This window comes from Sorex araneus, chromosome 1, assembly GCF_027595985.1.
Source record: "Sorex araneus isolate mSorAra2 chromosome 1, mSorAra2.pri, whole genome shotgun sequence".
NCBI lineage: Eukaryota > Metazoa > Chordata > Mammalia > Eulipotyphla > Soricidae > Sorex > Sorex araneus.
Genome location: NC_073302.1, coordinates 22344714 through 22372399, shown reverse-complemented (window position 1 = coordinate 22372399; position 27686 = coordinate 22344714). Strand labels below are relative to the sequence as shown.

The following is a 27686-nucleotide window of genomic DNA, read 5'->3' as shown; positions in this document are numbered from 1 at the left end:
TTTTGGGTCACACCCGACGATGCTCAGGGGTTACTCCTGGCTCTGCACTCAGGAATCACCCCTGACGGTGCTCAGGGAACCATATGGGATGCTGGGGATCGAACCTGGGTCGGCCGCGTGCAAGGCAAACGCCCTACCCGCTGTGCCCCAGCCCCCATCAGATTATTCTTGATTGCATGGAATATGTTTGGCACAGTCCTGGCTTATACTTATTTTTCTTATTCTTTTACTGTTATTTACTTTTATTTTTAATGTTATTGTCTTATTCTTTTAATGTTTCCTATTAACTAGGCCTACACTTGAATTGCTTTTTTTTTTGATGTCCTAAGATTTTGATATTAGCTATAACTATACCTTATAAAATGACTTATTAAGCCTTGTAAATCTTGTCTTAGAATTTGGAGAGTTGGTCCAGGAGTCAAGGCTCTTCTTGCCTTGCTCATGGCCAACCCTGATTTGACCTCCAGCATCATGTACGGTCTCCTCTGAGCACTATCAGGGGTGACCCCCTGAGCACAGAGCCAGGACTAGCCCCCTAGCACCGCTGGGTGTGGCCCAGATCCTGCCCCCTGGCCCCCAGTCAGTGTCTCCTGGTGTTTGTGTCTGTGGTTCAGAGTGTTTGGGTAAGATAGACCTGTGGAGGTTCATCAGTGCTCAACTCTAAGACCATTAGGCCCTGGCTTACCTTTGAGAAGTTTCCTGGCAGCAGTTTGGTGGTTATTCATTTGCTTTGGATTTCTACCCTAACCCAATTTTGTTTTGACCACCTGTTTTCCTACAGAGCCCTCAAACCCACATTCAGTTGCACGATGACGGGCACAGCGGCCCGTAGCACATCCTCACTGCATCTAATCGTGCTTGGAGAGAAGGTTTCAGTGGCTATTGTCCACCCTCCCCCACCCACTTCCTTTACTGGCCTGGCGCCATCATTTAGTTTATGTAGTCCATCTATCGAAAGAATGAAGGCTGACATTGTTTATAACATTTTTGTTTTACATCTATGCAGACTTTATTTTATTTTTTTTTCTTTTTGGGTCACACCCAGCCTTGCACAGGGGTCACTCCTGGCTCTGCACTCAGGAATTACTCCTGGCAGTGCTCGGGGGACCATATGGGATGCTGGGAATCGAACCCAGGTCGGCCGCATGCCAGGCAAATGCCCTACCCGCTGTGCTCTATCGCTCCAGGCCCTGTGTACCGATTTAAAATTCTCTTTTCCACTTGGGCTTTTTTGGGGAGACAGGAAGGGAGGCACACGGTAGGCGTGCTCAGAGTGCGAGTTTCAAGGGCCTCTCTCAGCTCTGCGTTCACCAGCTCTGGGGGACAGCCCTTCTTTCTCCGCCTTGTGACATGAGGAGTGTGTCTCGGCTGGATCTGTGTCTCTGGCTCCCTCGCCTCTAGTGAGGTCATGCAATCCTGCGCTGTGCCGCTCATCAGAGCCAGTGAATGATGGGTCCCCTGTGTGTCCATGCGGCGTGAGAATTGCCTTCTTGGATCTCGGGCTGAGTCGAGTCCCCGGCTGACAGCTGAGCTGATCTGTTGCAGAGAGAGAGAGAGAGAGAGAGAGAGAGAGAGAGAGAGAGAGAGAGAGAGAGAGAGATCGGCTTGGCCTGCTTCCTGCCCGTGTCCGGACCCCTCGGGGCTGGCTTCCTTGACTTCCGCCCTTTCGCATCTCCCAAGAGCCCGGCCCCTGCACAGCGGCCAGTCTCGCCTGCTCTGTGCTCTCGGCTCAGCCTTGCCCTGCGCGGCTCACCAGGTGCCTCTCTGTTCCTCGGACCCTCGCCTGGCCTCTCTGCCTGCTGTAGGGAGATGAACTGGGGGTGGTCCCACGTGGTGGAGTTGCCTGTCCTTGCTTATAGCACCCGGACACCTTGGTGGCTCCCCTGGGCCCCTTTGTCCGCCCTCCCACACCCTCTAGCTCTGGACGGTTGCACGTTGCAGCTAGGGCGTGTGGGAGGGGTTCTTGATCACCGGAACCCACCTCAGTGGCATGGACTCAATAGTTCTCGTGGCTCTTTTCTCATCGGTGGCCTGGTTTGTCCGGGAGTCGCTCTGTGGTGGTGTAGGGACGGCCCCCTCCCCCCAGCCCGCCCTACCCCTTTTCTAGGGCCCAGTCTAATAGGATTTCGTGCCTGCAGTCTGTAAAGTTCTTGTCTGGAGGCTGGGAAGAGGGGGAGAAAGCAAAGGCCTGTGCTCAAGTCACAGCTTCTCCGATGGGTCGTTTCTGAGTGAGTGCAAGTGCTTATGAATGTAAGCACGTCACTTCCTGGTTGGCGAATCTTTGGGATTTTTCCAGGGTTTTTTCCGTGACCTTTGCTTTTTTTTTTTTTTCAATCTCCTGGAATGGAACCTTTTTGAGATTTTCCCTTAGCATCTCGTCTCCAAGGTAGACTTAACAGGTAACTTTACCACAGATATAGGTACACTGTATAAGATGATTATTACAAGCTTATGAATATTGTCTTAGAGGCCGGAGTGATAGTACAGGGGTCAACCAGGGGGCTCAGTGGAGTCTGCGTGGGACACATTCATTCTTCAAGGCTGACCCGTGTACCTGACAGGAGCAAGGTGACTTAAGACAAGGGGACGGTTAGGCAGGAACTATCGTATGACCTAACTGTTCCTCTGAAGAAAATAAAAACAGCAATTTGAAAACTTATATGCATCATCATGTTTATCGCAAGAATGTCTTCTTCTCTTTCTCCTTTCCTTCTCCTTCTTCTTCTCCTTCCTCCTCTTCCTCCTCTTCTTTCTCTTCTTCCTCTTCCTCCTCCTTCTCTTCCTCCTCCACTTCCTCCTCCTCTTCCGCTTTCTCCTCCTCTTCTTCCTCCTCCTCCTTCTGCCTCCTCCTCTTCTTCCTCTTCCTCCTCTCTCCCCCTTTCTTCTTTCTTCTTCTCCTTTTGGGGGTTATGATTTGCAATACAGGAACCTAAAGGTTATCATGTATACACCTTTAGCTACTCTCAACACTCAGTTCCTGTCCAGTGTGAACATTTCCAACTATTATCGTCCTACTGGTCTCTTCTCTATCCTGACTGCCCTCTGCAACCCCCCCCCCCACACACACACACTGGTGAAGGGATGTTGGAACATGATATGACTGAAACCCAGTCACAAACAACCCTGTCAGTGTGTATCTCACTGTGATTTAATTAAAAAAAAAAAAAGAAACGAACATTTAAAACCAACCAACCAGCCCAAGAGCCCGCAGTCTCCCAGCGGCTGGCAGGAGTGTGGAGGGGCTTTGCCCGTCCCTCCTGATACGACACCCCTGCTGCCCATGTTCCCTCTGCCGGTAGCGGAGAGGATGAAGAAATACTCTATTTGCAAGACTTATTTTTATAATCACCTCTACACTGGCTCATAACACATGCAGCCTCCTTATGAAACGTGTGTTCGGGGATGGAGAGACAGCGCGGGTGGGAAGGTGCTCGCCTTGCACGCGGCCGAGCGAGGTCAGAGTCCCAGGCCCAGAGCACAGAGCCAGGAGTCTGGCCCCAAAACCCAAAACAAAGCAAACAAAATGTGTTGAATAATATAGATTTTGCCAGTGATCTATGTTAATCTAAGAATCATTTTATTTTGGGGCCGGAGCGATAGCACAGATAGCACAGCGGATAGGGTGTTTGCCTTGCATGCGGCCGACCCGGGTTCCATCTCCGGCATCCCATATGGTTCCCCAAGCACCGCCAGGAGTAATTCCTGAGTGCAGAGCCAGGAGTAACCCCTGAGCATCGCTGGGTGTGACCCAAAAAGCAAAAGAAAAAAAATCATTTTGTTTTCGTTTTGGGGGCCAATAGCTCTCAGTGCTTAGGGCTTCCTCGGGGCTCAGGGATCACTCCTGGCTGTGCTCAGGGGACTACACGCGGTGCTGGGGATCAGACCTGGGTTGAGCGCAAACAAACCGCTCTTACTTGCTGCACCATCTCGCTGGCCCAGGAGTCTGTGTGTAGCAGGCAGAAATCAGTGGTGGGTTTTATAATAGAAATTCTTGGAAGCAGAGGGTTTCTGGTGCTGGGGAGACAGCTCGAAGGACTGGTGCAAATACTTTGCATACAGGAGAACTGGGTTTGGTCCCCAGCATCATGTGGCACGCTGAGCACACCGGGAGCAACCCCCGAGCACTTTGCTGGGAGTAGCCTCTGATCACTGTTGGGTGTGAAGCCCAAACCCAAACCAATCAACCGAACAAGCAGATAGAGAGGTTTCTTAAGCAACCCAGGTAGATGTTTCTCTTACAAGTTCAAGTGGAACCAGGGACAGAGGAAGTGCTTTTAAAATCGAAGCCTCTCGGGAAGAATGGGTATTTTGGAGCAAGGAAGGGTTTTTCTTCATTTATCAGCCATGTAGTTGTAACTCCAATAAAGGGTACTGGAGATTACTTACTGCTAGAGTAAAAGCATTAGGGAAAGTGTACACGCACACATTAGCATTTGGCGGGGGTTAAACCCAGGGTTCCTGCATATAGAACATACACTCTGGCCCCTTGAGCTCTTTCTCCAGCCCGAGGAAGGTCTATTTGAAGCACCACTGAGCCTCTAGGTTAGATTTTCATCCTTAGCAGCATGATTTAAGCAGCAGCTCTGAATGGAACTGCATAATCTACGAGGGGATGCAGGAGTCCTTGCAGATAAATGTGTGTGTGTGTGTGTGTGTGTGTAAAACCTTTAATATTATTAGAATGATGCAAGCACCCGAGCAATAGTACAGCAGTAATAGGATGCTTACCTTGCATCCGCCTGAGCTGGGTTCCATCCCCAACAACACACAGGGTCCTCTGAGGCCTGCCAGGAAAGACCCCTGAGTGCAGAGCCAGGAGTGAGCCCTGAGCACCGCCAAGTGGGGCCCTAAATAAATAAAATGATGCACCTCATTCGACCTATTATTCCAACCATTTATTAGTTAATTCCTTTTGGGGGGGGATTGAACCTGGGTTGGCCACGTGCAAGGCAGATTTCCTACCCGCTGTACTATTGCTTTGGCCCCATCATTCCTTTTCTACATTTAAAAAAAATTTGGACTGGAGTGACAGTATGTGGTTTGGGCATTTGCCTTGCACACGGCTGACCTGGGTTTAATGCTCAGCATCCCATATGGTTCCCCGGGCACAGTCAGGAGTGATTCCTGAGTGCAGAGCCACAAGGAACCCCCGGGCATCGCTGGGTGTGACCCAAAAAAAGCCAAAAATAAAAATTCCCTCCCCTTCCCTTCTCTGTGCTGTTCTGATGCCAGACACCGCCTGTCCCTGGCTCTCGCACACTTGCCTTGGCTGTGGTGTTTGCCGGGGGCTGCTCAGAGGGTCGAGGGGCTCACGTGCTCGGCTGAGCTACTTCTCCTTCAGTTCTGGCCCTTGCACACATGTTTCCTGGGACCGTCCTGAGCGAGGGGTGTGGAGCTCACCAGGGCTCACTGTGTGATCACGCGAGTGTTTGACAGAGGACGTGCTTCCTAACTGTGGGGCTTGCACTAGTTTTGTTTTTCATTTGGGGTCCTCATTTGAGGGCCGTACCTCTTTTTGTGATGCTCACATGCTCGACCCAGACCATGACTTGCACATGTGGGACGCCGGGGATTCAAACTCATGGCCATATACTTGCAAGGCAGGTGTTCTAAGCCTCTGCGCTATTTTCTCTGCTTCTCTTTAGATGCCCTTCTTATAAATGAGGCAGTGGGGTATAAAGAGAGTTTTTTAATAGAAACTTGGGTAGGTCACCCCACTAGTAACTAAAGGAACTGAGGTTCAGAACTGGGCCTCTGCTGTGTCGTTTTTCAACAGATGGGCATTTTTTTTTCTTTTTGAGTCACACCTGGCGATGCACAAGGGTTAGTCCTGGCTTTGCACTCTGGAATTACTCCTGGCAGTGCTCAGGGGACCATACAGGATGCTGGGAATCGAACCCAAGTTAGCCTCGCGCAAGGCAAATGTGCTATCGCTCCAGCCCCAGATGTGCATTTTTATTGGCCGTTTGTGCGGTACTGCAGAGTACCTGCCTCCTGCGTGCCCAGAGCCAGAGAGATGGACCCGTCAGACTCTCTGGGCATAATGGGATTTATAGCTGAGCGCGGAGGCAGACAATCAATCAGTCTAATGAAATCTCTGATGAACGGTGCTGTGACTGAAATAAAGCCAGGAAAGGGCTGTAGAGAGACAGAGGGGGCAGGGACAACTTCAGATTTTGTGGGCCCAGACAGCTGTTCTGAGTCTGTGTCACAGAGCAGAAATGTGCTGGCAGCCTCGTGGGAGTCTGGGCAAGAGGAGGGGTCCTGAGGGAAGCCCGGGGGCTGCTTGTCCCCTTAGGAGACGGGAGATGATGAAGAGGGCCCAGTGACCTTGGCTGGTTATGGGAGGAATTTGCAGTTCAGTTTTTTTTTTTTTTTTTTTGTGCTACATCCAGCTGTGCTCAGGGCTTACTCCTGGCTCTGTGCTCAGGGGTCACTCCTAGTGGGGCTCATGGGACCGTATGGGGTGCTGGAGACTGAACCCAGCTCAGCCGAATGCAAGGCAAGCGCCCTCCCCCCGTGCTCCCTCCGGCCCAGGAGCTTGCTTTTTCTTCGGAATGTGGTTGGCTGTCTCGGAGAGTTTCATGTTTTCTTTGTAACAGGGGCTGGGCCCCCACAGTTGTTGTCAAGAGATTGGGGACCAGGGGCCACTCCTGGCAAAGCTCAGCCTGGTACCTGCGGGCGATGCGCAGGGGACCTCCAGGGCCATACTCGGGGCTGCTGAGAACTTAACCCGGGGCCTTACACATGTTAAAGACTGTGCTCTACACACACCTGTGCTTGCTCCCGGCCATAGCTTGCAGAGTTTTGAGTGCTGTGTCTGATGAACATTTTCTTTTCCTCCTAAGATGTTTATTTTTCCCTTCTAGGATTGCTTTTCATGGGGACTACATCATGACCAGGGGAGGGGTGTGTGTGTCATTTTGTTGTAGTAGTAGGTGTTGGTGTTGTTTTGGCGGCCAGCAATGCTTAGGCCTTATTTCTTGCTCAGTGCTTAAGGGACCACAAACTGTGCCCGGGATGGAACCGAAACTGGCCATATGCCAGGCAAGTGCCTTACCCGCTGTATTATCTCTCCAATCTGCCGAGGATTTGGTTTTTTTTTTTTTAAAGACCCTTATACTAATTCCCAAAGGAATTGTCTGAAAATCCTGGAATTATCAGCTTCAGCATGTAATTAGCTTTGGTGCATCTGATACTATCTCTAGTCCTGTCTGCTCATCATTAATTAGTTGGAAGCAGATATCAGAATGTTCTTATTCCATTATGAATATTTTAGAATATATTTCTAAAGGATGAGGACTTTAGGGACAGGAGAGATAGCTCAATTACTTGACTACAAGCGTTGCATGCAGGAGATCCAGGTTTGATCACCCAACACTATATGGTCCCTAAGTATCACCAGGAGTGTCCCCGACCCCAGCACACAGCTTGGAGTAGCTGCCAAACTCCTCAGGGTATGGTCCCAGAACCCAAAAAAGAGTTTTTTAAAAATAAAGGGGGAAAAAATGAAGGCTTTGTAACATGCTAATAGCTTTACCACATAGGATAAACCGTAAAATAATTAGACAGTGTCTGATTTTTTCCGTCTCAAAATCTTTGAACATTTGTTTGTTTGGGCGCCTTACCTGCTGGTGCTGAGGGTTTGTTTACTCCTGGCTCAGTGCTCAGGGATTGTTCCTGGCAGTGCTCAGGGGCTATATGCTGTGCCCAGGGTCAATGAACTTTTTGTTTGAAGCAGGATTCATTGCAGTTGGTCGAGAGATTTCATGTATTTCTCTACATCTATTGGTGTTCCTGGTGCTTTTTCCTCTCGGTGATTTATTTATTGAAGAAACTGGATTTTTGCCTGTCCTGCAGTTTCCTGTGAATTATATTGATTGCATCCTGAGAGGCGGTCCTGCATATTTCTTGCTCTTCTTCCTTTCCGGTAAATTTGTGCGTTCAGATACTTGTTCAAGATCCAGATCTAGTTCTTTTGGTTTTGCTTGTTTTTGAGCCACTGGTACTGTTCCATCTCCATGCTCAGGGCTCACTTCCAGCAGTGCCTGGGGAAGGAGGGAACTTGTGGTGTTGGGGACGGACTCCCACCCCAGTCCTTTAAGCTTCTCCTTCTCCCCCAGTCTAGTTTACTGACAAGCTCACTTATTCAGTCATGGGAACTTTGAGGAGGCCCATGCTCTTTAGTAATCTCTTCTGGTGGCTAGCGAAGTACTTAATTTATCCATTCATTTAAAAGTTTAATTTTTTGGTTTCATTTTTTTGAGCCACACTCAGTGGTGCTCAGGGCTCACTCCTCGCAGCCTTAGGGGACCCGAGGGGATGCCAGGGATCGAACCCGTCTGCCACGCGCAAGGAAAATGCCCTGCCTGCTGTACTATTTCTTCAGCCTCTAGTACTTAATCATTTAAAGCACTTACTTCAGGCATCAATTTGAAAATATAGATTCATTCTCATGTTCCTTGCAGCCCTTAGTATGATAGCCAAGGTATGGAAACAACTCAAATGTTCAACAACAGGTGAATGGAGAAGGAAACAGTGGTGTATTTACACAGTGGGATAGAATACAACTGTACTAAATGATGAACCCATGCAGTTCACAGCAGTGTGAATGGAACTGGGGGTCACCCCATAAGAGAGCACATGCTGTGCCCCTGAGACTCTGTAGTGAAGTCGGCTGCTGGAGGGGCAATGACTTTCTCTGCCCCCTCAGTCAGTGAATTGGCACAAATACGCTGTACCTGACTGGAGTTCTGTTCTCTTGGTCATAGAAGGCATGTCTAGGGACTGGAGTGATTGTGCAGCAGGCAGGCCACATGCCTTGCAGGCTGCCGACCCGGGTTCCATCCCCGACACTCTTTTTGGTCCCCTGAGCCCCTGCCCGGAGTGATCCCTGAGCACTGAAGCCAGGAGTTAGCCCTGAGCATGCCGGGTATGGTCCCAAAGTAAGCAAGCAAGGAAGCAAGCAAGCAAGCACCTAGAACTATATTCACTTAGGAGATGCTAAGTAAGGAGAGGCTCGGACTGCCTCGAGTCCTTCTGTTTGTAGCCATGTTTCTTGGCTTGGCTGATCTCGCAGTTCCTCTCCAGATGTGTCTGCATTGTGTTTGTAAGAGGATTCTTTCTCTCCTCTTAGGACCTCATCTTGCCCAATGGCGGGACCCCAGCGGGCACTTCAAGTCCGGCTTCTTCGTCTTCTCTTCTCAACAGACTCCAGCTGGATGATGACCTTGAGGGCGAGACCAGAGATCTCTTTGTCACGGTGGATGACCCCAAGAAGCACGTGTGTACGATGGAGACCTACATCACCTATAGGATCACCACCAAAGTAGGTCCCTTCCTCACCCTCTGGCCCTGGGGAATGTTCTCAGAGGATTGGATTATTGCTGTCATTCCCAGCCTGGCTGCTCCTTCCCTATATACAGCTCAGCCCACCCCCCCCCCTTTTTTTTTTGGCATTTGTCAGTGTGGCTATTTGAGAGTGGAAAGGATTGAAAGGAAAGAATTGTGCGTGAACTGCTCTATTGCAAAGTAAAAAGAGGAGCTGTGACGGCCCGTGTTTAAAGCAGAACATCTAACCCCCATACTTCCAGTTCTTTTCAACCCAATCCTTTTTAAGATATTACAATTACCCGATCTTAAAATTGATGAATCATTTTATCAATCCAAGTGCCCCCTGTGATGAGCCTGAGGTTATACTGCGGTGCGGCTGACGTTGAGGATTGGGGAAGAGTTGTTCTAGAAGGGGCCAACAGTTATTGACTTTGTGATACAGATAGCGGGCACAGTCCAGTAAGATAGATCTGTAGCTACGATTCCGAAAAGGGAGAAACTGAGGCAGAAAGTTTATGTAACTCTCTTATGGTTGCAAAGTTGGTAACCAGGGGAGACAGTACAGGGATTAAGGTGCTTGCCTTGCATACAGCTGACCCGGGGTTTTATCCCCAGCACCACACACATGGGTCCCTGAGCGTCGCCCTGAACATAACCAGGTGTGGCCCATAATCTGAAAAAAAGAAAAGAGAAAAGACGTTGGTAACCAGAATTCTAACTTTGTAGGGACTAGACAGACTGTTATACTTTTGGCTCAGTCGTATTTTGGTTTGCGGGGGGTGGGGAGGGCACGCGTGGCAGTGCTCAAGGACTGTTCCGGACTGAGTGCTCAGAGTCACTCCTGACAGTGCTCAGGGTCATCCTGGCCCTCCTGCGTGCAAGGCCTGCGCTCCAGCCCTCTGAGCTCTGTCCTCCTCCTGCTTATTTTGAAATCTCGTGTTTAATTCCCTCCACGGGCTGCTGCCGAGTGCCCGGCGTTTGCTGTGAGTCCCGCGCTCGCACCCACCCTGGCCGCCGTGCTGGCCGGATCTCCACGTGGCGGTGGTGCTCACGCGCTTTTTCTTTCTTCGGCTGCGCGGCTCACACTCTTTGTCATGGAGCTCGAGGAGCACCTTTGGTTGTGGTCCCTGCGCTCACTTGGTGGCGGTGATTTCACCGTCCCCACTTTGTGACGGCGCTGGGGCTGGCGCTTGCTTTGAAGGCTGCCCTGCTGGGGATTGGACTCGGGGCCTTCGGCCTACCCCTGGGGCTCTCATTTCAAAAGCTTTAAACCTTGTGCTCTTTGCCTAGTTCCATTCATTAAAAAAAAAAAAACTTTGAGATTAATGGATCATTTTTAACCTTGGGAGACAGTTTTTGGTGCGCTTTTTGTTTTTTTGAGCCACACCCTGTGGTGCTCAGGGCTTAGTCGTGGCTTTGAGCTCAGGGATCGCATCTGGTGTTGTTCAGGGGACCAGATAGGGTGCTGGGGATCGAACCCGGGTCCTCTGTATGCAAGGCAAGTGCCCAGCCTGCTGTGCTGTCTCTCGCGCCCTTGGACATTATTGGTTCTGCCTTCGCTATTCAGCTTGGCCTGGGGTCACTGGAGAGCCCCTTAGAACGGCAGAGTCTCAAGCCCCTGCAGCCCCCTGAGATCTCCTGAAACTGAGTCTGTATTGACAGGGTCCCCGGGTCAGGATCCCCCAAGTGTGGCTGTGTTAGGCTGGGGAACACTGAGCTCTTGGGGGGCTCGCCCCGCCTCTGCTCCTCACAGCTGCATCTGTCCACGGCGTCTGTAGGTTCGAGATCCACAAGGCACCTTTCAAGTAGGAAAATGAAAAGCACCCCCACCCCCACCCCTGCTTTGGGCGCCCCCATGTCACCTGTCCCATCCTCATACTGATCCTTTGAGAGAGGGCGGGCCACAGCAGCTGTGCCCCGCAGGGAATCGTGAAATGGTGAAATCCTGCAGGATGGGCTCAGACGTGAGAAGAGCAATTTTGGCGATTTCACATACACTCTACTTTCAGCTGGGGGCGGGGGGTTGGGGCCTTGGCAGTACTAACATTTGGACGGCATAATTGTTTTTATTAATTTATTGATTTGATGGGGGTGGGGGCAGTCACAGCCGGTGGTGCTTAGGGCTTACTCCTGGCTTTGCACTCAGGGGTCACCCCTGGTGATGCTCCAAGAACCATATGGGGTGCCAGGGGTCAACCAGATCAGTTGTGTGCGATCTCTTGTGCTGTCACTCCGGTCCCTGTATAATTCTTTCTTGGGGGGGCACTGGCAGGTTATACCACGTTTAACAGTAGCCCTGGCCTCTAACCCATTAGAGAAGGGAACCCAGAAGCAGCACCACCTTCTCCTCCCTTCCTCCTCGTCCTCCCCCAGACTCCTCCTCCTCCTTCTTTCTCCTCCACCACCTTCCTCCTTCTCTTTCCTCTCCCATCTGCCCCCCTCTTCCCCTTTCCCCTTTCTCCCCCCTTCCTCCATCCTCCCCCTCCTTTGCACACGACTGGCAAGAATGTTAATGTTTCCTGCTTATACGGTCCTGCATCCCTGCTCCTCTGCCTTCTCCCAGCCCAGCTGACTCAGCCCTGTAAGCCGGCTTCCTGGGTCTGCTCTCATTAGCCATCGTCTGTTCCTCACTGAGTTGCTTCATACTCCGCGTATGGGGGAGCTCACTGGGTGTGTGTCCTTCCCTCTCGGACTCGCTCCCCTCCCACTGAGGCCCCTCCGGATGTCTTGTCATTGCCACGTAGACTCTGGGGAACACGGGTGCCCTCGGGGACCACTGATTCATAGGAAGAATAACTGTACAATTAGGGAGAACATTCTTGTTATCTCTTGATCTTTCTGAATAAAAAAAAAATGTTTTCCGTCAGGAAAACTTTTGATTTCGGGGATTTTTCCCCCTCACCTTGGCCCACATAAGAAGAGGATTTGTGGAGAGTTGCCAAAGTTTTAATAGCATGAAGGAACATTTGCAGAGGCATTAAAAGAACACGTCTCATGGTGCATTTTTTTTCTTGGATTATTAAAAAAAATCACTTATTTTTTTATTGCGGATATTTATTTTGATTGGTTCCCGGGTTTGTTTTTGTTTCATTTTCCTCCCTTTTTGGGGGTGGAGCTTTGGCCTGGAGGTGCTCCTGCCTGTTCTTATTCTGTGCTCAGGAGTGACCCCTGCTGGCCTTCGGGATCATATAATGAACAGGGATTTGAACCAGTGTCTCAGCGCCAGCAACTGCATGCAAAGCAAGCCCCCTAGCGCCTGAGCTGTCTGTCACTGCCACTGTCATCCCGTTGCTCATCGATTTGTTCGAGCGGGCACCAGTAACGTCTCTCATTGAGAGACTAATTGTTACTATTTTTGGCATATCCAATATGCACGGGTAGCTTGCCAGGCTCTGCCGAGCGGGCTCGATACTCTCGGTAGCTTGCCGGGCTCTCCGAGAGGGGCGGAGGAATCGAACTCGGGTTGGCCGCGTGAAAGGCGAACGCCCAACCGCTGTGCTATCACTCCAGCCCCGTATCCAGCCTTATTTTGGTAGGTTCTGAATTGATCTAATTTGAAGCGCAGGGGCGGAGAAAGACATAAATCACAGCATAAATTATACCCCTGTTTTGCTTCTCTGTTATTGGAGGAGGGTGCTCCCACTTGGTGCTCAGAGGCCACTCTGCCATCATAGCCGTCAGGGCTGGCAGGTCGCCGCTGCCCGGGTCCCTGTGGTGCTGAGCCAGATGGGCTGTGCCGGAGGCCTCCAGGGCGGGTTGCACCCAGTGATACTGGGGCTGGAGGGTGGGGTCCTGGTACCTGGGACTAAACCAGCGTCAGAGGTATGCATTGTGTCCTAAACCCTGGACTGGCTGCCTGGCCCTTTTGAAAATGTGCATTTAATTGATTGTTTAAAAACTGTAAATACGTCAAACAGGGTCAATTGGGGTTAGGGAGATAGTACAGGAGGGAAGGCAGTTGCCTTGTAGCCAATGCAGTGGTTCAATTCCTGGCATCATGTATGGTGCCTCATGCAGAGCAGAGCCAGGGAAGGAAGGAAGGAAGGAAGGAAGGAAGGAAGGAAGGAAGGAAGGAAGGAAGGAAGGAAGGAAGGAAGGAAGGAAGGAAGGAAGGAAGGAAGGAAGGAAGAGAGAAAGGAAGAGAGAAAGGAAGGAAGAAAGAAAGAAAGAAAGAAAGAAAGAAAGAAAGAAAGAAAGGAAGGAAGAGAGAAAGGAAGAAAGAAAGAAAGAAAGAAAGAAAGAAAGAAAGAAAGAAAGAAAGAAAGAAAGAAAGAAAGAAAGAAAGAGAGAGAGAAAGAAAGAAAGAAAGCCAAGAAGTAATACTTACCAAATGCTGCTGGGAGAGGGATGGAGGGAGGGAGGGAGGGAGGGAGGGAGGGAGGAAGGAAGGGAGGAAGGAAGGAAGGGAGGAAGGAAGGAAGGAAGGAAGGAAGGAAGGAAGGAAGGAAGGAAGGCAGGCAGGCAGGCAGGCTACCATGAGCTCTTCCATCCGTCTCACTTCTGTCCTCACCGAGAACAACCATTGCTGGTGTTTGGTGTGTTCTTCCAATTCTTCCTCTTCTTCCTCTTTGCATTTACACACACACACACACACACACACACACACACACACACGCACACGCAGGCACGCATATGCACAAGCACACATATACATACAAGATGAAGCAGATACAGTGTGGGTTTCCCCACAAGACTGTTTTCTAACTCACCCATCTCTCAAGTCTCTTTGAAGACTTTTGCATGCTCACATGAAAAAATTTGTATACCTCAGTCACTCAACCTCTGTCTCAGAGTTCCGCACTAATTAGACATCATGTTTCCTCAGGGACACGAGAGCTTTGCCCAGCACTCATGTTCCCGCCACGTCCCCTGGGCACCTGCTTCAGCCGCACGTGTGCCTCTGACCGTGTGTCACCAGCACACACTGTGTTGCCCACATGCTGGGTGCCTGCTGCCTCCCCCCTTTGTCTTGAGCTCAGATGTCCCGATACCCTCAGGGGTCCTAGCGTGCTCAATCCCCATGAATTATTTCTGTTCGCTTATTTCCACCACCCCACCACCCCCGCCCCAGCTCCAGCTTATTTTTTGGCCCTGTAGTCAGTGACATGCAAACTCATTTTCTTTGAACATGAGCTGTGAAGCACCACACGGGCAAGGCGACCGCTCGCGGGCACCTCCCCGGCCGGCCTCCAGGGCCACTCCTGTTCCCCCCGGCCCCCAGGCCAGTGCTCGAGTTGCCGCATGTCCCTCTTTCTCTCCTTTCTTAGCCTTTCTCCACGGGCTTCCTATTTCTGTCCCTGTCCTTGGGCTATTCGATTCCCTCTGAGTCGGGAAGTGTCTTACAATGGTGGTTTTGAGGTCCCGGTCGGTCGGTGGCTGGCTTCTCTCGGCTGTGACCCCTTCCCCGAACTCCTTCAGAATCAAGTTTTCCCTCTGGCAGCCCCCCGTCAGTCTCCGAGCAGAATTCTCTTCTTTTCTTGTCTCCAGTGCTGACACCAGGTTTGAGATCTCGCCGATGCCTTCTGGATATTGTGTTGCAGAGGTGGTTAGGGTTGTGGGACACAGGGGACGGGTGCAGGGGCAGGGGAGAAAGACAGGGATGACCCGTGGACCCCGGAACACCGCGTTCCAACACCAGCTCCGACGGTTTCAGGCAAAGGAAACGGGCCTTTTTCATTCCGTGGCTGACTGCTCCATTAGTGGTCAGAGGACAAGGTTGTTTAAATCCTTGATTGCTCTGAGCTCTGACTTCCCTGCCCTAATTTAAATTCCTGATTATCAGAGCGGGCCAAAGTCCAGCGCGCCTCTGGCAGCGCTGGGAGAGCCCTGGGCTGTGGGCCAAAGTAGACAAATCTGTCTCCACCCCGCGCTCGGCCTCTGCTATCTGGTCTCCTCGGCGCCGCCCGATCCTTGCAGTTTTCTCCCAGCTTCCTAGAAAGTGAGCATCGTCATAATTGAGTACCTGTGGGGAACTTTTTTGGAGGAGCGTGGGGGGTTGCCCCCCGAGTGGTCCTCAGGAGACGCAAGTGTCCCTTCCGCTGATTCTCAGCCAGCTGGTCTGGTGCGGCCTCGGGGGCTGTGCCCAGAAGTGCCTGTGGAACTGTGTGGTGCCAGGGATAAATCAGGGCGACCCGCATGTGTGTGTGGCATGTGCTTTACCCCAGTACGCTCTGCAGCCCCCGGTCCTTTTTGTTTTCTTTTGCTATAGGAACCTTTTAATTTTATTTAAGTAATACGTGGTCATTCTAGCTTAGAAAACTCCAATAAAAAGAAGAAACTGAATGAACACCTATCTCCCATTTCTCTGCCCTCTGAAGGGTGACTCGGTGCTTAAGGGGCTAGCACAGAAGGGTAAGACAAGTCTCTGTAAAGCCCACAGATTGGGGGCTGGAGCCACAGTGCAGCGGGGAGGGCGCTGGCTTGCACACGGCCAACCTGAGTTCATTTCCCAGCATCCCATAGTGTCCCCTGAGCACCTCCAGGAGTAACCCCTGAGTTTGTCTGGGAGTGGCCCCAAACCCAAAAAACAACCAGAGAGGCGATTGTATAGACTCCTTGGATTCTGTCTAGAATCACCCCCATCCCCCCAAACAAACAAACAAACAAACCAGCAACATCTATAAGCGCTCTAGCCAGAAAGAATCTCTTGACTCATCTCTTTGGGGACTGTTTGTCTCTATCTGCTGCCAGTTCTCACAGGCTGTGTTGTGAGCGTTGTGTGCGTCAGTGCTGCTGCACGTTCCTGTTTATGCTGCCACGTCTAAGCTGGTACTGCCCCGCTGCATGGGTGAGCTGGCATTACTTAATGCTAAGTGCTTTGATCCATCGTCCCGTTCATTCTCCCACTTACTGAAGTAATAAACACTGGGGACATTTCTAATTATGCAGAGGAAGAAACTGAGACACTCACATCAAGGACAAGGATGCTGAGACATGCGCATCAAGCGCATTGCTCAAAGACATGCTACTAATTCACGGGGAAGCTAGAACTTACTTGAATCCACATCTGTCCTGTGCTGACACTTGCAAAAGACATTCCCAGGGCCCCTCAGCAGGGTAGCTCGGGGCTTTATACTCTCGCCCACTCACGACCCCCTTTTGTGCTACAGAGTTGTAGCTCTGGTGAGCAACACCAGGGATTCATGACACAGTTGATTTTGGATTTACTTTTCAGTTGCGGCATGCTCAGAAATCCTTCACACCGCCAGATATTACAGGACCCCCTGTATTCAGTTGTACTTAGAAGCTGAGCCATGATCTACTACCTCAGCGTCAGCCTCATGGAACCCAACAGTGTTTTTGTTTGTTTTGTTTTTAATTCAATCACTGGGAGATACACAACTCTAACAAAGTTGTTCATAATTTCAGTCATATAATATTCCAACACCGATCCCTTCACCAGCACACATACATTTCCCACCACCAATGTTCCCAGGTCCCCTCCCGCCAGTCCTCCAGCCTGTCTCTATGGCAGGTTCTCTCTCTCTCTCTCTCTCTCTCTCTCTCTCTCTCTCTCTCTCTCTCTCTCTCTCTCCCTCCCTCTCCCTCTCTCTTCTCTCTCCCTCTCTTCTCTCTCTCCCTCTCTCTTCTCTCTCTCCCTCTCTCTCCTCTCTCCCTCTCTCTTCTCTCTCCCTCTCTTCTCTCTCTCTCCCTCTCTTCTCTCACTCCCTCTCTCCTCTCTCCCTCTCTCTTCTCTCTCCCTCTCTTCTCTCTCTCTCCCTCTCTCTTCTCTCTCCCTCTCTCTCCTCTCTCCCTCTCTCTTCTCTCTCTCCCTCTCTTTTCTCTCTTCCTCTCTCTTCCTCTCTCTCTCTCTCTCTCTCTCTCTCTCTCTCTCTCTCTCTCTCTTTCCTCTTAGGCACTGTGGTTTGCAATACTGTTACTGAAAGGGGATCATGCATATCCCTTTACCTCCTTTCAGCACTCAGGTCTTGTCCAGAGTGATCATTTCCAACTCTCTTTGTCCTTTCTCAGTCCTAACTGCACCCTTCAGCCTTCTTTGTGGCAAGTGTCCTGTCATAGCCCAGTCCTCCTGGCCCTTGTTTCTACTGTCTTTGTGTGTTATTCATGTACTATGAGGTTTTTTTGTTTGTTTTCTTTTTTTTTAATACTACAAATGAATGTGATCATTCTATGTCTGTCCCTCTCCCTCTGACTCACTTTACTCGGTATGATACTCTCCATGTCCATCCATGTATAAGCAAATCTCATGACCTCATTTTTTCCTGACAGCTGTAGAGTGTCATAGTGTCCCATTGTGTAGATGTACCATGGCTTCCTTATCCAAACTGTTTCAGGCTTTTTTTTTTTTTAAGTTTGGAAGAGACTTGATTGGTGGACAGTGCTGATAGAGAAGGGGGAATTGGCTGGGTGAGAGGGAGGGGAGCCCCTGAGAAGTGGATGGTGATTGTCCTAAAGCAAGAAGGGACCGGCCTCTGGGGGGGAGGGGCGTGGTCATTGTTTGCAGAGGAAGTCTTGCTCTCTAGGGCCGGAAGTGGAGGTGTTCTCTGCTTCCAGCCGCCCTTCCCTCCATGAACTGAGAGTGAGGGGCCAGGGGTGGAAGTGGGGCTTGAGGTTGGTAAAATGTCTGTAGACTTTGCGGCCCCTGGTGTGGGCAAGGAGGGAGAGGGTGGGCTGAGGGAGGGTGAAAAGGTCTCTCTGCAGCATGAGGCACAGGCCAGCGACTCTGTCGCGCCCACCCGGGAGTTTGCCTGGCGGGGATGGACCCAGCTTGCACCTGGGACCAGCGTCCCAGGAGAAGACATTTCCGATGAAGCTGTGCATCTCTCTGGAGTGAGCCAGTGTGGATTTTGGACGGTGGCCAAGTTCTGCAGGTGGCGCCGGGTCGTGGTTTGGGGGCACTTTGGCTCCTGGAGGATAAGAGCTTCCGTCCAGAGGACCAGGTGCTCGGGGGGCGGGGGGGATTGACACCCGGTGGCTCGCACATTTAGGGTTCCAGAGTGTCGAATTTAAAAATAAATACAGGGTGGATGGGACGGGGCCAGGGGGAAAGTCTCGGACAAAATTTGGTGGTGGTGAGGTAAATGTGTTCACCAAGGCCGTGGCTGTTAACACCCTTATAAGCATATTCACTACAGGGACTGGAGCGATAGCACAGCAGGTAGGGCATTTGCCTTGCATGCAGCTGACCCGGGTTTGATTCCCAGCATGGTCCCCCGAGCACCGCCAGGAGTAATTTCTGAGTGCATGAGCCAGGAGTAAGACCTGTGCATCGCCAGTGTGACCCAAAAAGAAAAAAAATTAACTATAATACATTTAAAAAACACACATCAAGGGCTGGGGAGTTGGCTCAAAGGGCTGGAGCACATGTTGGAGTCCCAGTTCAGTCCTTAGTGCCACCTGATACTCGTGTGTGGCCCCAAACCAAAATTCAAACCCAACCCAACCGACAGGGCTGCTTAGAGATAACCAAAGCACAGGCTCATCTGGCGCGCTCATGAAAACGATGGCTCAAGGGGCCTCCGGCGACCTCTTTGTGGACCCCAAAGTTCAGTGCCGTCATCCGGGCGCCAGTGACCTTTGTGGGGCGTTCCCCACAGCGGAGGCTGCAGTGGGCAGATGCGGGACTCAAGATTGCCTTGGCTTGGGGCTGGAGTGATAGCACAGCGGGTAGGGCGTTTGCCTTGCACGCGGCCAACCTGGGTTCGATTCCCAGCATCCCATATGGTCCCCTGAGCACCGCCAGGGGTGATTCCTGAGTGCAGAGCCAGGAGTAACCCCTGTGCAGAGCCAGGTGTGACCTAAAAAGAAAAAAAAAAAAAAAAAAAAAGACTGCCTCGGCTTGTGGAATGGCACTTTGCGTTCTTTGCTCTGTGTCCAACACAGAAGTGTCACCTGCTTTTGCTTTGTGGGTTAGGCCTGGACTGTCACAGGGAAGAAATTCTTCCCCACTCTTAGTTCAGCTGCCTTGTCCCGCATCCTTCCGGAACACCGCCCATCTCCTCAGGCCTGGGTTTCTGCCTGAAAACTCATAGGCAGGCCTGTGGCCCAGTTTCAGCAAATGTGCCGGCTTTCCCGGGTGCCTGCATGGTCCCGGCCGCCTGCTGGAGCCGCAGCTCCTGGCCGGCCTGGCTTCCCCTCCATCTCGCTCACCTGCTTCTGATTTATGTCCTTCGGTTGTATTTACATACCATGATATATTTCCTAGAACAGGTTGTGATAAAACCAAGTAAAATAAATACTACTTCAGAGTGGGATCACCCTTCTTTCTGGCTCCGTGATAATTTTTTTTAATGTCTTCACTTCTCAAAACATCAGACACATTTTCACTGTTTTATTAAGTCCCCTGAGCCCTTAGAAGGGCTTTTTTTTTTTAAAAAAAAAAATTAAGTTTTATTGAATCACAGTGAAATAGACCCTTACAAAGCTTTTCATGATTTGGTTTCAGTCATATGGTGTTCCAACACCCACCCCTGCACCGGTGTACATTTCCCAGCACCAGAGTCCCCGGGTTCCCTCCCGGCACCCCCCACTCCCCACTCCTTGCCCGCCTCTTTGGCAGTCGCTTTTCTCTGTCTCTGTCTCTGTCTCTCTCCCTCTCTCCCTCCCCTTTGGGGCATTGTGGTTTGCAATACAGATACTGAAAGGTTATCAGGAATATCCCTTCTTTACCTTCTTTAAATACTCAGTTCTTGTTCAGCGTGGTCACTTCCAGCTGTTATTGTCATACTGGCCCCTTCTCTATCTCACCTCCCCTCAGCCCACACACACTTGTGGTTGATTCCAACCATTGACCAGTCCTCCTTGCCATTACAGGGGCTTTTAAAAACGGGGAGTGGGGAGTGTGTGTGTGTGTGTGTGTGTGTGTGTGTGTGTGTGTGTGAGAGAGAGAGAGAGAGAGAGAGAGAGAGAGAGAGAGAGAGAGAGAGAGAGGACTATAAAGGTATGATATGAATATGATATGAATATGGGTGAGGTGGGGTGGTTTCCTGGGGGTAAAAGCACCTGCCCTGCAAGCATACGGTCCTGAGTTTGATCCCTGGGGCCACTCACAGACACTGAGCACCATCCCAGCAGGAGCATTCTCTGGAACCTCTGGTCCTGCAGCAGAGTGTTTATTTTTTGTCACACAGACAGATGTGTGAGTATGCGTGTGTGTGTGTGTGTGTGTGTGTGTGTGAGCACCACTACTCAAAAATGATGCCGCCCCAGCTAAAGGTGTGTGGAAGGGTGGTTAAGAGTGTGACCCCAGGCAAGGCCTCCAGGCAGAATGTTGTGTGAGCGCCCCCAATGAGTGAGCGTTACCCCTGGCGAGCATGTGTGCAACATCAGCACCAGGGTATGCAGCCCCAGCGAGCACCACAGCCACACCTGTGCAGGCGCCAGTCACTGCCCCCGCCCCCAGCAGCAATCAAGGGGCAGGTACAAGAGTGACTGTCAAGAGTACAGTTGTGATCGAGTCTAGATTTTTATATTGAACTCTGTTTTAAAGACAAATGAAATAATAATGTATGTATGATTAACTTTGCTCTATGTACAGTTAACTTTGCTGTTTTCTCTTAAAACATACGTAAGATGCAGGGTGTAAATATAAGGTTGATATATATTCAATATATTGCAAATAGAAAATATACTTAATAAAATGTAGTGTATAATCATATTTTTATTCATAATATATACTTAACATACTGTAAATATAAGTAAAACAGCTCAAAGGGCTGGAGTGGAGGCGGAGGGTCCCAGGGGAGAGTAAGATTATAGTTTTCTGTGCCAGAGCTGTCCTGAGCTTTTTTTTTTTTTTTTTTGATTGATGGCTCTTATTCATATGTTTTTAAGGTTTTCCTGGTATTGTGGATTCAAACAGACTTTTGGCTTGCAAGGGTAAATTTGTAAAATGTAGCTCAAGCCATTTTTTCCCTTGCACTTTAATTTCTATACTGGTATTGTATAGACCCTTGTATCATACAGGGAAATGACTTACCTGAGACATCGCTTTAGTCTGAGGTTACTGGTAGGTAAAAATCTTGCTTTAGTATAAATTCATTTTAAAACCAGCTTTAGTTATTAATTGGGATTCAGAAAACTTAAAAAAATTAAAGGGGATGGGATTAATATCTTCTTTCCATACAATGACATTTTAATATTTTACTCTAGGTATATTTCTTGCACTTCTGAAATATGAGACTGGACAATAGCATAGCGGGTAGGGCATTTGCCTTGCATGCGGCCGACCCGGGTTTGATTCCTCCATCCCTCTCGGAGACGTATCCCGAGAGTATCCCGCCCGTACGACAGAGCCTGGCAAGCTACCCGTGGTGTATTCAATATGCCCAAAACAGTAACAACAAGTCTCACAATGGAGACATTACTGGTGCCCACTCAAGCAAATCGATGAACAATGGGATGACAGTGACAGCGACAGTGGCTTCTAAAATACAGTATTAAAGTTATAGGTCTGGAAGAATATGCCGGTCGGACAGCATCTTTTCTGTTCCTCTGGTCTGTTTTCTAGAGGATCTGTTCTCTCTCTTTCTGGCTTATTTGTTTCCCCTCTGCCTTTGGTGAATCTTGTCAGCATATTTAACAGAAGACGAAAACATAATGTAAGTCTTATAACAGATTTACAGATGTGGATTTAGCTCCTTGGTGGGGCTGTCCTAGAAGCAAACCCCAGTTCCACCTGCAGGAAGTGAATCAACTGTTTCTAAACAGTTCCCCGGGACAATTGAGTTTCATTTCCTGAGGGTAAGGTTTCCAATCCAACCCTTGAATTTTGAGCTGGGCCCCCTGGCCCCAGAGTTGGAATTCTGGGTGGGTAAACCCAGCACTTTGGCAGCTGCCTTTGGTGGTAGGAAAGTGTGACCTTGCCCAGGTTGGCCTTTTCCAGAGAGGGCTTTTTCCTTCCCTTCTGCCAAGAGCTATTAGGGTCCCCTGTGCTGATTGTGTTCCTCCTCTTTGCAGAGTACACGGGTGGAGTTTGACCTCCCGGAATATTCTGTTCGTCGAAGATACCAGGACTTCGACTGGCTGAGAAACAAGCTCGAAGAGTCCCAGCCCACTCATCTCATTCCCGTAGGTACTAAGTCATGACAACTTGTTACTCACTTTTCCTGCATCATCTTCCTCGAAACCCTCCTCTCAGCTCGCACCCTCTCAGGAGACAGGCGAACCCTGCCTGCCCTCCATTCGTCGCCTGATTTGCCCAGCAGCTGCATGCAGAACCTATTTATGGGTAGTCTTCAGGACATTTTTGCCTTCTGGGTTTTAATCTCTGACTTGCCGTCCAGAAAGCCCTTTTCTCGAGTGGCGCTGGGGTGGAGTTGCAGTGTGACCGTCCCGTTCTCTCCCTTTCTCCAGTGCCCCTTGTGGCCACCTCCAGCAAATTTTTCCCATTGCTGACAGATCATTCTTGTCTTTTGGATCCCCCCAGCTCCCCCCACGGAGAATAATGCTTCCGCCACAGCTTGCGGGGCTCCCTGTAGACCTGGAGACTCAGGGGGCAGCAGTCACGCTCCCCCTCCAGACAACCCGTTATTTAAAAAGTAAACCATTGGGGGGGGGGGGCTGGAGCAATAGCACAGCGGGTAAGGTGTTTGCCTTGCACGAGGCTGACCTGGGTTCAATTCCCAGCATCCCATATAGTCCCCCAAGTACCGCCAGGAGGAATTTCTGAGTGCAGAGCCAGGAGTAACCCCTGAGCATTGCCCTGAGTGTGACCCAAAAAAGAAAAAAACAAAAGCAAACCATTGGGGCTGGAGCTATAGTCCAGCGGGGAGGGCGTTTGCCTTGCATGTGGCCGACCTGGGTTCGATCTCTGCCATCCTATATAGTCTCCCAAGCACTGCCAGGAGTAATTCCTGAGTGCAGAGCCAGGAGGAACCCCTGATCATCACTTGCGTGTGACATCCCACTCCCAAAAGAAGCAAATCATTATTGTGACCCACCCTATGAAAATAAAATTTAAAAAAATTTTTTTTAATTAAAAAAAAGGGCTGGAGTGATAGTACAGTGGGGAGGACTGCACGGGACTGACCCAAGTTCTATTCCCAGCATCCCATATGGTCCCCTGAGCACCACCAGGAGTAATTCCTGAGCGCAGAGCCAGAAGGAACCCTTGAGCATTGCTGGGTGTGACCCAAGAAGCCATAAATATATAAATAAATAAATAGATAGATAGATAGAGAGATAGATAGAGAAACCATTCTGCCACCTCATTTGGAGTGGCATTATTGTTCATCTCTTGCTTCTAGCTGCACGTTCAAAAATCAAACCAGAGGGGCCAGAGACAGACAAACAAAAGCCCAAACAAAATAGGATATTGAGCACACTTTGCTTTTTCTCCTTTTTTGGTCTGGGAACCATACCCAGCAGTGCTCAGGGCTTGTTCCTAAAATGGCAGTGGATGAGCACTCTGCAGACGATCTCTCCTTTGAGATTGAGTGGTTGCTTTTCTCACGATTCCAGCGTACTGAGGGGCTTGGGGTGGGAGGTGGAGAGAACCCCAAGAGAAGAGGGGACCATTCTCAGAACATCATCTCAAAGTCACCTGCCGGAACAGTGTTTGTTTTGTTTTGGGGCCGAACCTGGTGGTGCTCAGGAGTCACCCCTGGCTCTGCACTCGGGGATCACTTTTTGCAGGGTTCTGGGAGCCATGTGGGGTTTGGGGGACGCAGCTTGGGTCGGCCGTGTGCAAGGCAAACACTCTACCTGCTGTACTGTCGCTCTGGCCCCTGGTGACAATATTGATTCCCAGTGTTGTTACCATTGACCACCTGGTTTCCTTGCAGGGTTTGCCATTTTTTTTTCTTTCCCTTTTGAAATTCGACCTGTTGAGAGTTAGTTGCTCTCGAGGTTTAGCCCAGCATCCTCCAACCTTGATATACCTGCAGACCGCACCTGTCCTGCACACCTGACCAGGGACTGGAAATAGAATCAAGGTGAAGCCCAGGGCTGTGCGAACTTCACCAGTGCCGTGTCCCTCACTCTGCGGGAGGGAGCTGTGTTCCACCTCCCGGCAGCTATTGGAACTGCATTTTGGTAAAGATCAGAGGTTTGACAGCGACACCTGCTGGAGAACCATAGCGCCACCTCTGGGTCGAGGCTGGAGCCTTGAAAGAGACGAAAGTCTCCAGATTGCCAGAGTGTACCAGGGTCTCCTTAACTTCTTTTTTTGGTCAGGGTAAAGGTAGTGAGTAGAAAGTGCCTTTGTTTTTGCTTTGCTTTTTTTGGTGTTTGGGCTGCACCCAGTGGTGCTCTGGGGCTATTTCTGGTTCTGTGCTCAGGAGAGTGACCCCTTACTGTACTCTGGAGACCCAGTGTGGTGACAGGGACTTGAACCAGCATCCACCCAAATGCAAGGCAAGTGCCTTACCTCTTGTACCATTCCTCTGGCCCAGAGAGATGCTTTAGAATAAAGTTGGTGCATATTTAGGATGGAGGGAGATTTAATATAGGAGCGTGTCTCTGATTTAATTTTGAGGAGCAGCTGGTGGTGTCCGGCCATACTCCTGGCTCTGTGCTTAGGGGTCACTCCTGGTGGTGCTGGGTGACTATAGACAGTGCTGGGGATTGAACTGGGTCAGCTGCACGCAAGGGAGTGCCTTCACTCCTGTACTATTCCTCTGGCCCCCACAGTTTCTCTGATTAAACAAGAAAATATTATTATTATTATAACTATTTTGGCTTTTGGGGTCACACCCTGGGATGCTCAGGGGGTACTCCTGACTCTGCACTCAGAAATGCAAGGTTCGATCCCCAGCATCCCATATAGGTACCCTGAGCACCTCCAGAAGTGATTTTTGTGTGCAGAGGTTACTCCTGGCTCTGCACTCAGGAACTTCTCCTGGCGGTGCTCTGGGGACCATGTGGGATGCTGGGAATCGAACCTGGGTCAGCCACGTGCAAGGTAAATGCCCTCCCTATTTGACTACCGCTCCGGCCCCAGATTAGCCTGATCCATGGGCTTGGGGACTGTATCTTCTGGGATTGGCCGATTCCGTTTGGCATAACATTTCCCAGGCTCCTCTAGAATGTGGTGTATACCAGGGATTGATTCCTTTCTAGTGTCAGTGATCAGTTGTGTACACATACCTTATATCGCCTGTCCACTCCCTCAAACCAATTATATTTATTTTGAGGGCTGTGCTCCCAGCAGTGCTTTGGGGGCCACCAGGGGCCACATCTGATGGTGTTTGTGGCGGTGTGCAGTGCCGGGGATGGAATCCGAGGATCTGTGCATACAAGTAACTGCTTTACCATTTGAGCCACGTCCTCAGCCCCACTTCAGATACACACACACACACACACACACACACACACACACACACACACACACACAGGCCACACCCCCAGTGGTGCCTGGGCCGGTGGGTGCTCATGGCTGCAAGGGCCACACTCGGTGTCGGTGGGGTACTATGTGATGCTGGGGGCCACTGAGGGCTTTGCGCATGGAGGCAGAGTCCCAGTCCCTGTCTGCTCATTTTCTTTTAACTTTTTATTTGGAAGTATTTAAAAATTTGTATTTATTTTATTTTATGAAGTAGTTCACAGTATTTGATGACATTTAATATTCAAACACCAATCCCACCACCATTACACCTTTCCCACCACATATTTCAGATGTTTCCATTCAGAACCCCAACCCCAAAGCAGAACCGAAATAATATATTTTGTATTGTTTGGCTGGAGCAATAGCACAGCGGTAGGGCATTTGCCTTGCATGCAGCCGACCCAGGTTCAATTTCTCTGTCCCTCTTGGAGAGCCCAGCAAGCTTACCAAGAGTGTCCCGCCTGCACAGCAGATCCTGGCAAGCTACCCGTGGCATATTCAATATGCCAAAAACAATAACAACAAGTCTCACAATAGAGATATTACTGGTGCCCGCTCAAGCAAATCAATGAGCAACGGGATGACAGTGATACAGTGGTAGAGTGTTATGAAAAGCCTCTTGAGTTGTCCGCCTAGCCCTGATTTTTTACAGTTCCACTCTTATCTTTAGGTCTTTAATGCATTCTGAGCTCGCTCATGTTCATGCACTGAGTTTTTATTTTTTTTTTACCTGGGACTTGGGGGTGGGGTGGGGGGTGTTGAATATCTTTCCATGACTTTATTGTTTATTGGCACTTCTTTTGTGGATTGGCTTTTCATCTTTCTATTTTTTTTCTTTTTGGCTTGTACAGACTCAGTGCCTGCAAACGAAATTAATCCCGTTGTAAATGTCTGTTTTTTTCCATTTACTTCATTTGTTCTTTGTCTTGAGCTTGATGCCATTTAAAAAAAAAAACCCACCTTTTCAACTCACCAAGCTAATTGTTTTTTGATGGTTTTTGACTTTAAAGCCCATTTCTTCTTTTTTTTTTTTTTTTTTGCTTTTTTTGGGTCACACCCAGTGATGCTCAGGAGTTACTCCTGGCTTTGCACTCAGGAATTACTCCTGGCGTGCTTGGGGGACCATATGGGATGCTGGGGATCGAACCGGGGTCAGCCACGTGCAAGGCAAACGCCCTACCCACTGTGCTATCGCTCCAGCCCCTAAAGCCCATTTCTAACCTTTTCTTTTTTTCTCAATTTTCTTTTGTTATTTTGTCTTTATTTTAAATATGAAGACCTTTCCCATTTGGTATTTAAATCTAGAATGTATTCTGATGTGAGATGTGTGTGTGTCTTGCCTTTATTTGTTTGTTTTGGCTTGGGGGCCACACCTGGCTGGGCTCAGGACTTACTTCTTAGTCTCTGCCCAAGAGTCAGTCCTGGTAGTGCTCGGTGGAATTACATTTTGGTGGGGCTGGGAGTGGGCCACACCTGACTGTGCTCAGGACTTACTTTTGGCTCTGTGATCCGGTATTACTCCTGAAGGTGCCCATAGGACCATGCACAGTGCTGGCCATTGCAAGGAAATTTCCTTAACCCCTGTACGATCTCTCCACTCTGGGTTTGGTGGTTTTGTTTGGGAGCCACATCCAGTGATGCTCAGGTGTGACACCTGGCTCTGCATGCAATGCTCGGGGACCATGTGGGATGCTGGCAATCAAATCCAGTCATGTGCATGCAGGGCAAGCACCTTACCCGATGTCTATCTCTCCAGCCCCTCTAGCACTGGATCTTTTTTTTTTTTTCCAGAAATTCAGTTCTGAAAGAAATATGAGTAGAGAATCATCTTGCTTGGAGTTTGTGCCTTGGGTTGTATAGTTCCGGGCTATTTCTAAACTTTGCGGTCCACGAATCTCTAGTCTGGTGCCCACCTGCACTCTTGGAAGTAGTGTGGGTTCGGAGGCTGTTTCAGCACCTGGTTGGACACACCCTCGTCTCTGTCTCCACCTTCCAATCAGCTTCTTTTATTTCTAAGCGACTTGCCCGTTTTTCAGTTTTTTTTCATTACAAACTTCAAAATCTTTTG

General features: G+C 49.9%; 1 protein-coding gene and 1 pseudogene across 2 annotated transcripts in view; both read left to right on the top strand.

The window, feature by feature from the left end:
* SNX30 (sorting nexin family member 30) overlaps positions 1–27686 on the top strand; it is a 115332-nt gene that overhangs the window by 47859 nt on the left and 39787 nt on the right. For both annotated transcript variants that reach the window (XM_055124175.1, XM_055124176.1), the window contains exons 2-3: positions 9137–9328; positions 22252–22362. In XM_055124175.1, the coding sequence (XP_054980150.1) occupies positions 9137–9328; positions 22252–22362 (303 nt within the window). The remainder of the gene's footprint in view (positions 1–9136; positions 9329–22251; positions 22363–27686) is intronic.
* On the top strand, positions 15638–15734 carry LOC129401008 (small nucleolar RNA SNORA26; annotated as a pseudogene).